This window comes from Prosopis cineraria, unplaced genomic scaffold (genome assembly GCF_029017545.1).
Source record: "Prosopis cineraria cultivar Desert tree isolate PC_DT_omini unplaced genomic scaffold, ASM2901754v1 PC1, whole genome shotgun sequence".
NCBI classification, from domain to species: domain Eukaryota; kingdom Viridiplantae; phylum Streptophyta; class Magnoliopsida; order Fabales; family Fabaceae; genus Prosopis; species Prosopis cineraria.
Window position 1 is genome coordinate 25,537,300 of NW_026555332.1, and position 15,003 is coordinate 25,552,302.

At 33.0% G+C, this 15,003-nt stretch overlaps 1 protein-coding gene across 1 annotated transcript; it reads right to left on the reverse strand.

Annotated features, from left to right (window-relative positions):
• Positions 1 to 11,823: 11,823 nt before the first annotated feature.
• Positions 11,824 to 13,027, reverse strand: LOC129323174 (metalloendoproteinase 5-MMP-like). The gene is made up of 2 exons (XM_054969798.1): positions 12,956 to 13,027; positions 11,824 to 12,594 (listed from the first exon to the last, which is right to left on the reverse strand). The coding sequence occupies exons 1-2, from the start codon at positions 13,025 to 13,027 to the stop codon at positions 11,824 to 11,826; spliced, it is 843 nt and encodes a 280-aa protein (XP_054825773.1).
• Between the last annotated feature and the right edge of the window lie 1,976 nt (positions 13,028 to 15,003).

The following is a 15,003-nucleotide window of genomic DNA, read 5'->3' on the forward strand; positions in this document are numbered from 1 at the left end:
CTGGTCCCTAGTAAACTATCTTTTCCTTTTTATCCTTTTTTAATGGTTAATTTTAACCTAACTCTAGCTTCAGTTTGATTAAATTGTACGGTTTGGGATGCAAAATAGTTAACAATGTATTTTTCCCATGTAAAGGACCTTTTTTTTTTTTTTGCGTGAGCACCTGATGTCTCGAGCCTGCCTTACTTGAGCTATGAGGATTGAATGGGACCTAGACTAACCTGGGTTAAGGCATAACAAGCACCACAAGGGTGGATACCCCTAGCTACTTATGCTGCTGTATTCCCAAGACTCAAACTCAAGACCTCTGGTTAAGCTGGAACAAACTCTTGCTAATTGGTCAAAGTGCTCATAGTTCTCATGTAAATGACTTTAATAGCTTCCAAGAGAATTTCAATGCATCCTCATACAATTTTTCTAGATTCAATTATGATTTTTTAGTTTGGCAAAAAATTTAGACTTACCAATGAGCAGTAGCCTGACGATTAATTTGTGAATTTTAATGTATGGACTTTCGTTTTGCCTGAACCATGTTGCTTCTAGTTACATGAGGAAATTGTCAAAAGTTATGATTTGACACAACTATTTTGGTATAAGCAAGGCCTATATCCCAATAGGAGCTTTATTTTGTACAACCACAATATCCATTTAAATTAAAATTCTCCTTTCTATGCATGCACGTATAGTCGGACTTGGTTTTGGTGCTCATCTAGGATGAGCACCGTGGTGCTCAGCACCAAAACACTGCCGTTTGGCAGTGTTTTTTTTTCTTTTCCTTTTTTTAAACCACAAATTTATTATAATAATAAATAATTATTATAAAATTATTATTTTAATATTTAATAAACTAATAAATATTAAGATGTTAAAATTGAACCTAAATAGTTTGAATGAAAATTTTGGTCTAAGCATTGAGAGCTGAATAATTTAAAATAAGAGTTGAATCTAGTAAAATGAGCTAATTTTTTACACTGTGATAAATCAATGTTTGAATTTTTATTAAGAGAAGTACTTATATTTAATATCTGACTATGCTTTGAATGATATTATCTCTCATAGATAAACAACTGTGTAAAATCAATAAAACAAAAAAATATTTTTATTTTTAATTTTAATATTTTCAATGCAGTTCTGAACTGTTAAGATCGAAATTTATATATGGACTGTTCAAATCATATTTTAATGAGTTAATCTATTCATATTTAATTTTAATATCTTAATATTTATTTATTTATTAAATATTAAAATAATAATTTTATAATATTTATTTATTATTATAATAAATTTATAGTTTAAAAAAAACAAAAAAAAAACATTGCCACACGGCAGTGTTTGGGTGCTGAGCAACATGGTGCTCATCTTAACTGATTCCATGTATAGTCACAGTAACAGAGGGGATGAATTCCTGAAACTTCAACCCTCAAATCACATTTATCACACATTATTATCAAGTTCAGATGGATTTCAAGCTTAAAATTTTAATCTTCTCCTCTCTATAACAACATAGGCGACAAATGAAGTGTTGTAACTACACACACAGAGCAACAACAGCAGTGCGCGCACACACTCACACGTACAGCTGACCAATAAATGAAAGGTCTAAAGTTCCTCACCTCAATTTGGCTAGCCTAGACAACGGCAGACAACATAGAAGAGAGAAGGATGAATCTCCTAGTATTGATATGAACTCTGTTTTAGAACTTATCAAAACACAGTTGCAGCAGTTTCGCTTGGAACTTGATCATAGGTTCCATAAAGAGGATAAAGATGAGCCGGAGACTTCCTCTTCTAAAGGAAAGAAGTATAAGATCCCCAGCGATGATGAGGAGTATGAAGAACCCCCTTCTCCTAAGGGAAAGAAATACTCAAAGCGTGGTGTTGACTTACCGAACCAAAAAGTAAAGTATCCTTCATTCAAGGGTAGCAACAATCCAGAAAAATACCTTGATTGGGAAATGAAGATGGACCAAATCTTCATGACTCTTGATTTTTCTGAGTCAAGGAAGGTAAAAACTGCTTCTTTGAATTTCACTGACTATGCTGTTTATTGGTGGCAAGATTTACAGTACAAAAGAAGCCAACTTGGGAAAAAGCCTATTAAAACATGGGAGAAGCTTAAAAGGTACTTGAGAAAGGCTTATGTCCCTAGCTACTACTATACAGAGCTGAATAGAAAATTGAGAATGTTTTCTCAAGGATCTATGACAGTGGAGGAGTATGTACACGAGTTGAATATCTTGAAGTTTCGTGCAAACATTCAAGAAAATGAACGTGAAGCAATGTCAAGAATTATGGATGGCTTGAGGCCAGAGTTGAGAGATAAGCTTGACTTGTACACTTTTGTGGACAAGGAAGAGCTCATACACAAGGCTATAAAGTTGGAGCAGAGAAATAAGAACAAACGTTTCAAGTCCTCTTGTAAAGACTCTAAGACAACTTCCAAATGGAAGGATTCCAAAGCCAAAGATACATCCCAGGCCAAAGAAGAAATAAAGATCAAGTATGAGGGTAAAACTTCTAACCCTAAACCTTCTTCTTATTCATCTAACACTTCTCCTATTAAGTGTTTCAAATGTCATGGTGTGGGCCACATGGCGAGAGATTGTAGCAATAAAAGGGTTATGATTTTGAGAGATGATGGTGGCTATGATAGTGTGCATGAAAGTGATAAAGATGATGCTGATAATGTTGATGATGATTCTACCTCCCATGAATCAAATGATGAGCTTGAATGCAATGGTGTAGTTGACTCTATCTTGGTGGCAAGAAGAGCTCTCAATATTCAACCAAAGGAGGATGATGAACATGAGCAACGCGAGCATATTTTTCACACTAGATGTTTCATCAAAGAGAAAGTGTGTAGCATGGTAATTGATGGTGGTAGTTGTACTAACGTCGCTAGCACTTTACTTGTAGATAAATTATATTTACCTTTAATTCCACACCCTAAGCCCTACAAATTGCAATGGTTGAATGATTCTGCTGAAATTAGGGTTTCTAAGCAAGTGTTGATTACTTTCTCTGTTGGAGTTTATACTTGTGATGTATTATGTGATGTAGCCCCTATGCTTACTGGACACTTGTTATTAGGTAGGCCTTGGCAATTTGATAGTAAGGCTACTCATGATGGTTTTAGAAATTGTTACAAGGTGCCTTTTAAAGGCAAGACTGTTGTATTAAATCCTCTTAGGCCCATCCAAGCCTATGAAGATCAACTAAAGATTACTCAAGATTACAAGCAAAGGAGATATCTCCTTGATTGTGGCATGAGTGAGAGAGAAAAGAAAGAGAGTATTACTTTACTTGAAAATAAATCAAAAGAGAGGAAAAAGAGTGCTGAGAAGGTGAGAAAAGAAAAAAATAGAATGGTGGGAGTGAAGGAAAATAGTGAAAAAAAATATTATTGTGTGGGAAAAGTAAGATTCAAGAGGCTTTGATGAGTGAGCAAGCCCTTATTGTAATTTCCAAGAATATTTATTTTTCTACTAACACTTTTGACCCCACTTTGCCTTCTAGTGTTGTCTCTTTGTTGCAGGATTATAGAGATCTATTCCCTGATGAAATTCCTGATGGACTTCCTCCCTTAAGAGGAATTGAGCATAGGATAGATTTCTTGCCTGGAGCTGCTATTCCAAACAAGCTTGCTTATAGGGCTAACCCTGAAGAGACTAAGGAGATCCAGCGCCAAGTAGAGGAATTGATGATGAAAGGCTTTGTGCGTGAGAGCTTTAGCCCTTGTGCTGTCCCTGTTATCTTGGTGCCAAAAAAAGACGGATCTTAGAGGATATGTGTTGATTGTAGAGCAATCAACAAAATCACTGTAAAGTATCATTACCCTATCCCTAGACTTGATGATATGCTTGATGAATTGCATGGTGCTTCTATCTTTTCTAAAATTGATCTTAGAAGTGGTTATCATCAAATTCGTATGAAAGAGGGTGATGAATGGAAAATTGCCTTTAAAACTAAATTTGGATTATATGAATGGTTAGTTATGCCTTTTGGTTTGACTAATGCTCCTAGCACTTTTATGGCATTAATGAATCATGTTTTTAGGAAGTTTATAGGCAAGTTTGTTGTGGTTTACTTTGATGATATTCTGATTTATAGTAAATCTTTGACTGATCATATGAATCATCTTAAAAATGTGTTTGACATCTTGAGGGAATATAAGTTATATGCTAATTTTCAAAGTGTTTCTTTTGCATGGACTCTGTTATCTTTTTTGGATTTGTTGTTGGATCACAGGGAATTCGTGTAAATGAGGAGAAAGTTAAGGCTATTCGTGAATGGCCAACCCCTAAGAATGTAAGTGAAGTGAGAAGCTTACATGGCTTAGCAAGCTTCTATAAGAGATTTGTTAGGGATTTCTCTAGCATTGCTGCCCCTCTTAATGAACTTGTTAAGAAGGATGCGACCTTTAAATGGGGTAAAACACAAGAAAGGGCCTTCCAAACCCTAAAGGATAAATTGACTAATACCCCTTTACTTGTTTTGCCTAATTTCTCTAAAGCATTTGAAATTCAATGTGATGCTTCTGGTATTGGTATAGGTGCTGTTTTAATGCAGGATTCTAAGCCCATAGCTTACTTCAGTGAAAAGCTTCACGGAGCAGTTTTGAATTATTCCACCTATGACAAAGAGCTTTATGCTCTAAAGAGGGCCTTAGAAACATGGCAACATTATTTGTGGCCCAAGGAATTTATCATTCATTCTGATCATGAAAGTTTAAAGTTTCTCAAGTCTCAAGGTAAGTTAAACAAGAGACATGCTCGCTGGATGGAATTTATTGAAACCTTTCCTTATGTGATTAAGCATAAGCAAGGTAAAGAAAATATCGTTGCTGATGCCTTATCTCGAAGGTATACATTACTTTCCTATTTGCATGCTCAATTACTTGGTTTTGAGATTCTAAAAGATCTTTATAAAACTGATCCTGATTTTGAAAATATTTGAAAATCTTGTGAAAATCATGGATCTGGTGATTTCTTTAAATTTGATGGATTTCTTTTTAAAAAAAATAAATTATGCATTCCTATTTGTTCTATGCGTGAGTTGCTTACTAAGGAAGCACATAGTGGTGGTTTGATGGGACACTTTGGTGTAGATAAAACTTTGGCTATTTTGTCTGATCATTTCTTTTGGCCTCACATGCGGAAAGATGTCATATCTGTTTGTGATAAATGCATTAAATGTAGACAGGCAAAATCTAAGATCCAACCTCATGGACTTTACTCTCCTTTACCCGTCCCCTCTCACCCTTGGGAACATATCTCTATGGATTTTATAATTGGATTGCCTAAATCTTCTGCAGGCAAAGATTCCATATTTGTTGTTGTTGATAGGTTCTCTAAGATGGCACACTTTATTGCTTGTGCTAAGACTAATGATGCTGTTAACATTGCTGACTTATTCTTTAAAGAGATTGTTCGTTTGCATGGTTTACCTAAGACTATTGTGAGTGACAGAGATGTGAAGTTTCTTAGTCATTTCTGGCATACCCTATGGCATAAATTAGGGACTAAGTTACTTTTTTCCACTACTGCTCATCCACAAACTGATGGTCAAACTGAGGTAGTTAACAGAACTATGACTACATTATTAAGAGCAATAATTCAGAAGAATTTGAAGAATTGGGTGAATTGTTTACCTCATATTGAATTTGCTTACAACAGGGCTGTTCATTCTTCTACTTCTTATTCTCCATTTGAAATTGTTTATGGTTTCAATCCATTATCTCCTATTGATATTTTACCTTTGCCTTTCTCTGAGCATGCTAACACTAATGGCAAGAAAAAAGCTAAGTTTGTGCAGGACTTACATGCTAAGGTTAAAGCAAACATAGAGCGAAAGAATGAGCAATATGCCAAGCAAGCTAATAAAGGCAGGAGACGTGTGATCTTTGAGCCTGGAGATTGGGTTTGGTTACATTTAAGGAAAGAGAGATTTCCTAATCAAAGGAAGTCCAAACTTCAAGCTCGAGGAGATGGACCTTTCCAAGTTTTGGAAAGAATTAATGATAATGCTTACAAGATTGATTTTCCTAGCTCTTATGGCAATATTAGTGCCACATTTAATGTTTCTGATTTATCTTTATATGATTCTGCAGATTCGAGGACGAATCCTTTCCAACTGGGAGGGAATGATGGACCCTATGGCACGGGTGACATAGCATTAATGGCAACGAAGCTTGAGGATGGTAATCATGAGCATGGTGACATAGAAGGAACCCAATACTCCTAATCCAACGTACCTAAAGACCCATTACAACATATTGGAGGTCCAATGACAAGAGCCTGAACTAAAGCCATGAAGCAAGCCTTATTTAGACTTGTGCAAGAAGTTCAAGAGCTTGGAGAGCATTGGGGCACTCCTCTCAAGCCCAAAGGAGAGCATTTATACGTGTGTAATGTATTTAGGATCCAAACTTATGAAGAGTCAAGCCCAAGAGATGCAGACCTTAGCCGAATGCAATGAAGACTACAAGTTAAGCCTCTTGCAAGCAAGGAGGCATGAAACCTTAGTAAAGAAGTCAAGGGTGGCGTGATTTTAAATCCTTTATGATCCCTTGATTGTCTCCTAAATTAATTCCTATTTTAATGGTCCTTTAATTTGATTTTCTATTTTGAGTCTAGTCAAAGGTTAGAATTAATTATAGTATTAATTTCTAAATTTTATAATCCCATAATTTTAGGATCACATCTCCTAAATTATGTGGCTGAATATTTTATCATTATTTTATATTATTTCTCCTTTTAGTATTTGGAAATTAGGGTTTTAATTTTAGGAAATATTTTTTCTATGAGCCTATATAAATTAGGCATGCTCCCTATTGTAAACAGAGAAGTTGAATGAAATTATTCATTTTAGAGTTTATAACTCTTGTGAGCCTTAGTGCTTTGTGGTGGTATCCCGTGTGAGAAATCGACGTGATCAAGAGCATGATCAACTCTTGTGGTGTCTTCGAAGGTTGAGGTTCCTAGAGGCAGGTGCTCTAGAGGATCTTCTCCTTGATCATTATCCTATTGTTTACTTCATACCTTTCTTTATTTCCGTCATAAATTTCGTCCCTTTCTTTTTGTTCTTGTGTTTTTGTTGTTTCAGGGTTCTGTCCCTAAACTAGCACGATTCTGCTTCCGCGTCCCTATCAAGGAGGTTCTTGAATACTGAACAAAGGAGAGGGCCCAATGCTGCCACACGTTATGGGAAGAAGAAAAAATGAAACTCTTAGCTGAACAGGGGATAGGAAAAATGGATGCTACTCATAAGAAAGAAAAGCAACCGAATCAACAGCAACAACCTAAGATCACAATAGCACCACTGCAGCTCTGACAACTTGGTCTCTCATTCCTGCAACCTCTCGAACGTAAATGACACGGGAGAGCAGCAATAGACGGAAAAGAAGAAAAACAGAGTTAGAAGATATAAAGGTGCACCTAGACATCGCTAAGCAGTGACGAGTCTCCTCTAACATCGGTGACAACAAGAAATGAAGAAGGGAGAGAAAAGGATCGGTGATGGCAGAAGGATAGAGAGCAAAACTGAAGGCTCTAGATCTCTCTCTCTCTCTCTCTCTCTCTCTCTCTCTCTCTACACGCCGACTGAATAAGGAAGAGAAAGGAGAAATTTCATTTGATGAGGGAGAGGGTAGAATGGTAATTTCATAAAGCTTAAATCACAAGAAAAATAGACCCCCTCCATTTGTGCTTCTATAGACTCGAAGCTTGTACTTAAATGTATGGGTTATTTACACAGTTCCACTACACTAACTTCTCTTCTTATTATAATTGTCCTAAGAATTAATATAACTATAATTAAAATGCTACAATAACATATTAAATTATTATATTTTTTCTTGGGTTATTACAAAATAGGTGCTCTTGTTGTTGATTGAATTCAATTAGCTTAATGTCCTCTCTAATCTTCAACTAGAAGTTAGGGTTATCCTTCCAACCCTAATTTCAAGGCTGATTTTGATTAATTCCCATGTAGTAAGCCTCTTCAAACCAAATCATTATAATTCTCCTTCAAAGAACAAGGATCATAATTAACAGCATTCATTGGTGCAGTAGATGTGACAAAAGGAATGCTAGAGATAAGGTTACAAAGGTTCCTATTTAATTCATCAAACTAAGAAGGTGTCATAGTAGTAATAGGTCTTGTGCCTACTTCATGTGTCAGCATCTTTTGACCACTGTCTCCTTTTTGTCGAGAATTCTTAGCTAACTTCTCGAAAATATGCATCATTTTGTCAGCTGTCTTTGCACTACCAAGACTTTCTGTGGCATTGTTATATGTTTGGCAAGTTAGTGACAACCGTTATTAATGTATTCTAATCACTTTTTAATATATTATAATATATTTAATTAAAGTTAAATTTAACTTTCATTTAACTTTCATTAAATTCTACTCTCTAACTAAACCATAAAGGTACAATCTAAGCTACTACAAACTTTTAAATTATTCCTAATCTAGTTAAATGTGTCTATATCTCTAGGTCTAGGTATGTTTTTTACATTTCAATTCACGAAACTACCCACAAACAATCTATATAGCAACCGTCTATATGAAAAGTAATTAAAATAAGGGAGATAAATATAAAAGTGAACATAAATTTCATAGATAAAATTCAATATTTAATGAGAAAAAAAAATAATCAAATAAAGAATAAAATATAATCCATCCAATCAGACTACTCTCTATCCTAATTAGAAGTTTAGCAAGAACTCATAAAGTCAAAACTACAATCTAAATAAAAGATATAAAAAGAATTTAAAGAAGAAAAGAGGAGAGAAGGCTCCTAGCTTGGAACACTCTTCCAGACGCCATAATATGCCTTCTAGTCTTTAGATATAAGATTGGATATGTTGAGAGGCTCTCGGGTGGTTTATTTATAATTAAATCATCATCCTTAAGCTCAGAATCCATCAAGATCATGCCCAACTCTTATTTAATTCTTTAATATATGATATTTGATTGTCCTAGTTGTCTTCTGTTCTTTATTTTATTTAAGTGATTTACTATTTATTTCTTCACAATATAAAAACAAGAAGATGAGTAAATTTTGTGTTAAAATTTTTTTTATCTTATAATTAAGTGATAAGAAAAAATATATATATATAAATTAGGTAAATAATGATAAAATATTAATAAATAAAATCAAACATAGTCCAAAATTTATATGCATATTTATCTATAAAAAATGCCCTTATCATCTACCCAATGAACAGCTCTTGTTCATCAACGGTGCTCAAAATGGTATGGTGGGGTGTCGCCACTCCCAATTCGGCGCCGATGCTTTACAAACCGAACAAAGCCTGAGGGTGAGGGATTTAAGGTTATGGCACGTACCTCCATTGCCAGAATGCATCACTCAACTTCAGTTGCTTCCTAATGGCAAAATTTGGGTTAACTGGAGCAACACTCAACACTTACAGGTACGTTGATAAATACCCAACAGAGACCGAAATCGAGAACTTCTCCTCTCCTTATCTTGATGTGGCTCTTGACGAATTCTCTATGAATCAAAGGCAAGTATTGATTAGAGACAAGTGGCGATGTATGCGACTAATCGATGAGAAGGAGAGACGTTAGTGACCTTAATACCATGAGTGGCAACTTTCACCAAGGATGGAAGAAGGATTAATGATAAAGAAAGAAAAAGAAACTAAAACAGAGTCAGATTTTGAAAGGAGGAGCGTTAAATGGCGAGGGAAAGAATATTAGTGGTTGTAAAGTTTCCTCTTACGATGGTTCTGGAAGGATAATCTCCGGCGATGGCGGAGAGGATGGAAGTGGAAATGGCGCTTGCCAGTTCCGGGCAGCACAGGATTCACGGCGGCGGGAGGAAAATATCCAATGTCTATGGCGTCGTTAAAGTGACCTCATTTAATGGTAATTGATTCTTTTGTTTTTTAATAACATTATTTTATTTGGTAACTGAATATCAAAATTTAATTACTATTGAAGCCATGAGACTTGAGAATTATTTTAAAATTTTGTGAGATTTTTTTATAATTAAAATTCCTGTGGGATCTTAGTATAATTTTTCCCAAAAAAAGGTTATTAAAAGATGTACACTACCCCTAATTCAAAATATAAGTAGTTTTTAAAAAAAATTTACATACTGATAAAATCCTTATTTACACAAAAATATATATATATTTTATTACCCCTAGTCCCAATTACTAATGCACTTCATCATGAGTGAAAGATATATTTACACAAGGATATGGATTAATAAATATAAGGGGTGAAATAGAAAATTTTCTTTACATGTATTAAATTGCTTATATTTTGAATCAATATTAAATGAGAGAAAATAAAAGACTGAAGGAAGTATTTGACGAGGTGAAAATTTAAAACTTTTTAAATCTTTATATAAAGTTAATAAATTTTAAAATTTTTATGAATTTTAGTGAAACATGTTTAAAATAAGAGAAAATTAATTTTTAATACTTCAACTTTTAATTCACCTATAACTTACTCCTTCAACTATGATTCATTATAATTAGTCCCTCAACTTTTGACTCATTTATAATTTGGTCCTTATTTTTTAATTTTTTTTAAAATAATTATCCTTATCAAATGAGAAAAATAAAAGAAATATGCTCATATCTTGCTCTAATAAAATACCCTTCACTTTCTCTTTGATGTGGGATTTAAGTTAACATAAAAAAAAGAGAACTAACAAAAATTGAGGGACTAAGTTATAATTAAATTAAAATTTAAAAGATTAAAAGATTAATTTTTTAAAAAAATATTTTATAAAGGAATATATTATTTTACTTTGCCCATTCTTAATTTTTTTCATATATTATATAATTATTTATTTTCTATTAAAAATTTTTGGCCCCCCTTAAAATTGACCCTGGTTCTGTTGCGTTCCTACATGGATTTGGAAAGGTGGTCGAAATCTTTTTATATATAGAAGGAGGACCACCGTCATTGTTCATAATTCTGTGAACAATGCCATATTTAATTATTTCAATAAAATCTGAGTTATTCCCACGATGTACTTTCTTTTAGAAACAAAATAAACATAAATAAATCATTAAACCAGCTAATATTTGATTCAATCCCATTCGTATTTTTCTCCTCATTAAACTTCTCATTAAATGTCCTGCACGATATATGCTTACTATAATACTAATCAAATCCTCTCTTGCCTTCTTGCATATTCCTCGCGTCAATCCCCTTCCCCAACCCGTTGAATTGAGTCCATAACTGTCATCTTCCTTCTGAAATCACGCTGTCCAGCATTATGTGGGTTCATCTTCCGGTCTCATCATGGTACTTAACAGGGTGGTGATAAGATCTCAAGGCTTTCCAAAGTTAAAACATTTATTGTATGATTTTATTTTATATTTATTAAAATAGATTTTTTTTTTATATGTTATAAATTGACTATGTAGAAGCCAATGATTTATTTATATATATGAGAATGTTCATTGCCATGAGTCATGCCTCTTTATGTATCAATCTATTGGAATTTGGAAGTAAGCACTTTTACAAGACACAGTTAACCGGACCCCACGGATTAGGAAATGCAATCAAAAATCTTTATATATATATATATATATATAAAAGGGTGATTAATTATTGACATTGCTCACCTACATTGCTATGAACAATGATATATTTTACTTCAATAAAATCTGAATTATTCCCGCGATACACTTGCTTTTTTGAAACAAAATAAAGATAAAAATAAATCATCAAAATAAACACGTACGTTATTAAGAACCATAACAACTGCAGTTATACTTGATAATATTCTATCCCTTTGTCACAAATCATATATTCTCCTATCCAAAGACTTCCTTAATTAGGGTATGGGGCTTGTATGCCTGCAATATCATCAAGATTCAAAATCCTCTTATTTTCTCCTATGCCTAAAAACGCATGCATCACTGCATTTGGATCTTGACTATGATGAAGTCCCAGATGGTGTCCTGCTTCATGCACACCCACCGACACCAAATCGACACTGCCGGCCGGCGTCGGAACCGCAACGCTCCATGGCTCATCTGCGTCAAGGTGCATCCTTCCGTCCGTCGGTGCAAAAGCATGTGCAAGAACACCACCTCGGCCATCAAATGGATTGTTATCACCATGATCACGACTATAAAATCCGATCACAATGTCGGATCCAATAGGAACCTCTTTGAACGTGAATTTCGAATCCGTGACAATGGTCCATTGCCCGAATGCCCGAATAAAAGCTTGTCTCAAATCATCTATTGATACAACGTTGTTGGTAGTGTCGATGCTGTAAGTGAGGCTTCTCTTAGAAGGAGGCCATGTAGGATTTCCTTGGAAAAAGGCATACTTTGAATCATTGACAAGGCTTGTACTTGACACATGATGATGATCTGGTACGCCACATCTTGGACGTGCCATTGCCTTGATCGTTTCAAGGTCAAGTTTTCCAGAAACATTTAGTCTATAGAATTCTTGAAACTTCCTTATTCCTAACTCCACGTCATCATCTTGATCATCGTTGAGATAGCCATATGCATGTAGGTATCTTTTAGCAAAAACAAGACTCTTGACTTGATGATCCTCATGTGGTTTCAAGCTTTGAGGTTGAACCTTGAAGGTTTGAAATTGGACAGAAAGAAAGATGAGGAGGAAAATCCTAAAGAGAAAATTTTGTGTGGTAATAATAGGTGCCAAAGAAAAGATTTGAACGTATAGGGAAAAAAATAGAACTAGATGAATAGATTTTGCTGGTTTTTCTATGTGCTTAGAGGTTTATATATACACCAAAGTTACCAACGTACTATGTAATAACTTTTACCTCATCAATTAGGAATGGAACAATATTTTTTATTTTGTGGTTCGAGAGGTTGATTTAATTATACCAATGTTGATTGCAACGAGGCATGATTGCGTGTGTTTAAAATCAATCTATCTTGATGATTGCTTCGAGAATATCAAGCTCCAGGCACACCGTTTGCTTTCTTCTTCCATTAGTTTCTCCTTCAATTTGCAATTTCCCAAAAATAACCAACCCATAATGCATGCATTAATTGATTTTAAATTTTCATCAATAATTCTTAATTTAATGAAAATTAATAAGATTTGACCGAAATTTAAATTAAATTTAATAATTTTTTATTTTTTATTTTTGAATATAATGCAAATATCCTGAAACATGAATTTTATTGCTTTCTCTTACAATTTGCAACAACCAAAAAATAATAATCAACACTTAAAGATCAATTTCATTGATTTTAAATAACATCAATAATTTTTAAAATAAATTTTAATAAGATTGGATCCAAATTTAAATTTTAATAAATTTAAAATTAATTATTAAATTGCAAATATCTATTGAAAAATCATATTAATTTTATTTTTTGAATATAAATTGCAAACATCCTGGGAAAATTGTTTTTGGCTGCTTAATATGATTATTCTAAAAATATTCATACAACTATCCTGAAAATTATTTTCTAAAAACAGATTGCTTCATGATTATTGTATCCTAGAAATTGAAAATATCACAACTAAATTGCACGGCCATCATAAATTAGCTGATCCTCTTATGAAACCCATAGCTAAAGATTCATTTGTGAAGCATGTAAAGGCTTTGCATATGTGTAGAGTATGATATATTAGACTTATTATGCAAATATGTATACAAAGGTAAGCAATGATAAGTGTGTCTAAACCTCTAAGAACACAATGAAAAACTTGTACAAACTTTAGGCATGCATGAAACAGGGCCTTTCTGGGACATCAACACAGTATGAAGATCCGAATGCAGTGATTTATCCGTATACTGAAAAAAGTAAGAGAATTTAGGCAAGGGTGGAGATAAGGGACCAGCATGGCAATGGCCCCATCTAACCTTATAATTTTTTCTTAGTAAAATGTGTAAGTTATATATTTTTGATCTCCTATGTTGGCACATTATAAAAGCCCTGAGACACTAGATAGAATTTTTATTTCAATTATATAATAGTCTTTTAAGCAAGTATAATTCAATTGTTTTAGTAGTTTAAAGATATAGTTGTCATAGGATCTATTTATTTTTAATAAGATAATGTTATAGTTACTTATGAAGCATTAATATCATTTAATTTTTCTTTCATTTTATATTTGACATAAGAAATTATGAGAATTATTACTAACAAACTTCGTCAAATACTACAACAAAAATTCTAAGATATATTAAATGCTATGTACTTAATATTTATTATGAAATCACTTATCCAAAAGTTAAGATGTTATGGTTAAGATATATTTTTAAAAAAAATTAATTTTTGTAATGACCAAGCTATTGAAATTTATCACATGAATGGTTTTTACCATGATATACTTAGATCTCATTGGCTTAAAAAATTTGTGAGAATTAAACATCATTACTATGTTGATATATTTATTTATTATGATTATCAATTGAAAGAATTAAATAATAAATTTAGTAAAGCAAGTAATAGAATTTTTTAGATTGAACTTTAGATATCAAAAATGCATTAAATTATTCAATACTCATTGGAAAGATAAAACCTTTTCCAATTTATGATTGTTTATATTGAGAAGGAGATTACTAAAAATTTTATTGTAGACATAATAATTAATTATGTTTATGCCGTGAAAATTGATGAGCAAAACTTACAAAAAATAAAAGTATATATTTATTTTTGTTATATATATAATTGAATATAAATATATATATTAAAATATTTCTGTTATGTTAGTAACATATATATATTTAATTTTCTTTTCAATTATCACATATGCTTTGTCATCTCAGCCCTCCTAATAAAATTTTTTGATTCCACCACAGTATTTAGGGTTCTGATGACATTGCAAGTATACATAAAATCATTATATCCTAATTAAGAAAGCTTTCGAGTCAAGGGTTAAAGGCAAAAAAATATCCAACAACTTTTTCTCCAAGAACACCCAGCATCTTTAAATAAAACAAAGGTGCAAGAATACATATGAACTTGATATAATGAGTGCAACAATCCCATTCCATTAAATTTG

Bases quoted from the DNA above. Each gene is read 5' to 3' on its own strand.
- LOC129323174 (XM_054969798.1), bottom strand. From the start codon at position 13,027: ATGCATTATGGGTTGGTTATTTTTGGGAAATTGCAAATTGAAGGAGAA. The intron at 12,595-12,955 runs GTGTGCCTGGAG...CAAACCTTCAAG, and splicing joins ATGGAAGAAGAAAGCAAACG to GTTCAACCTCAAAGCTTGAA.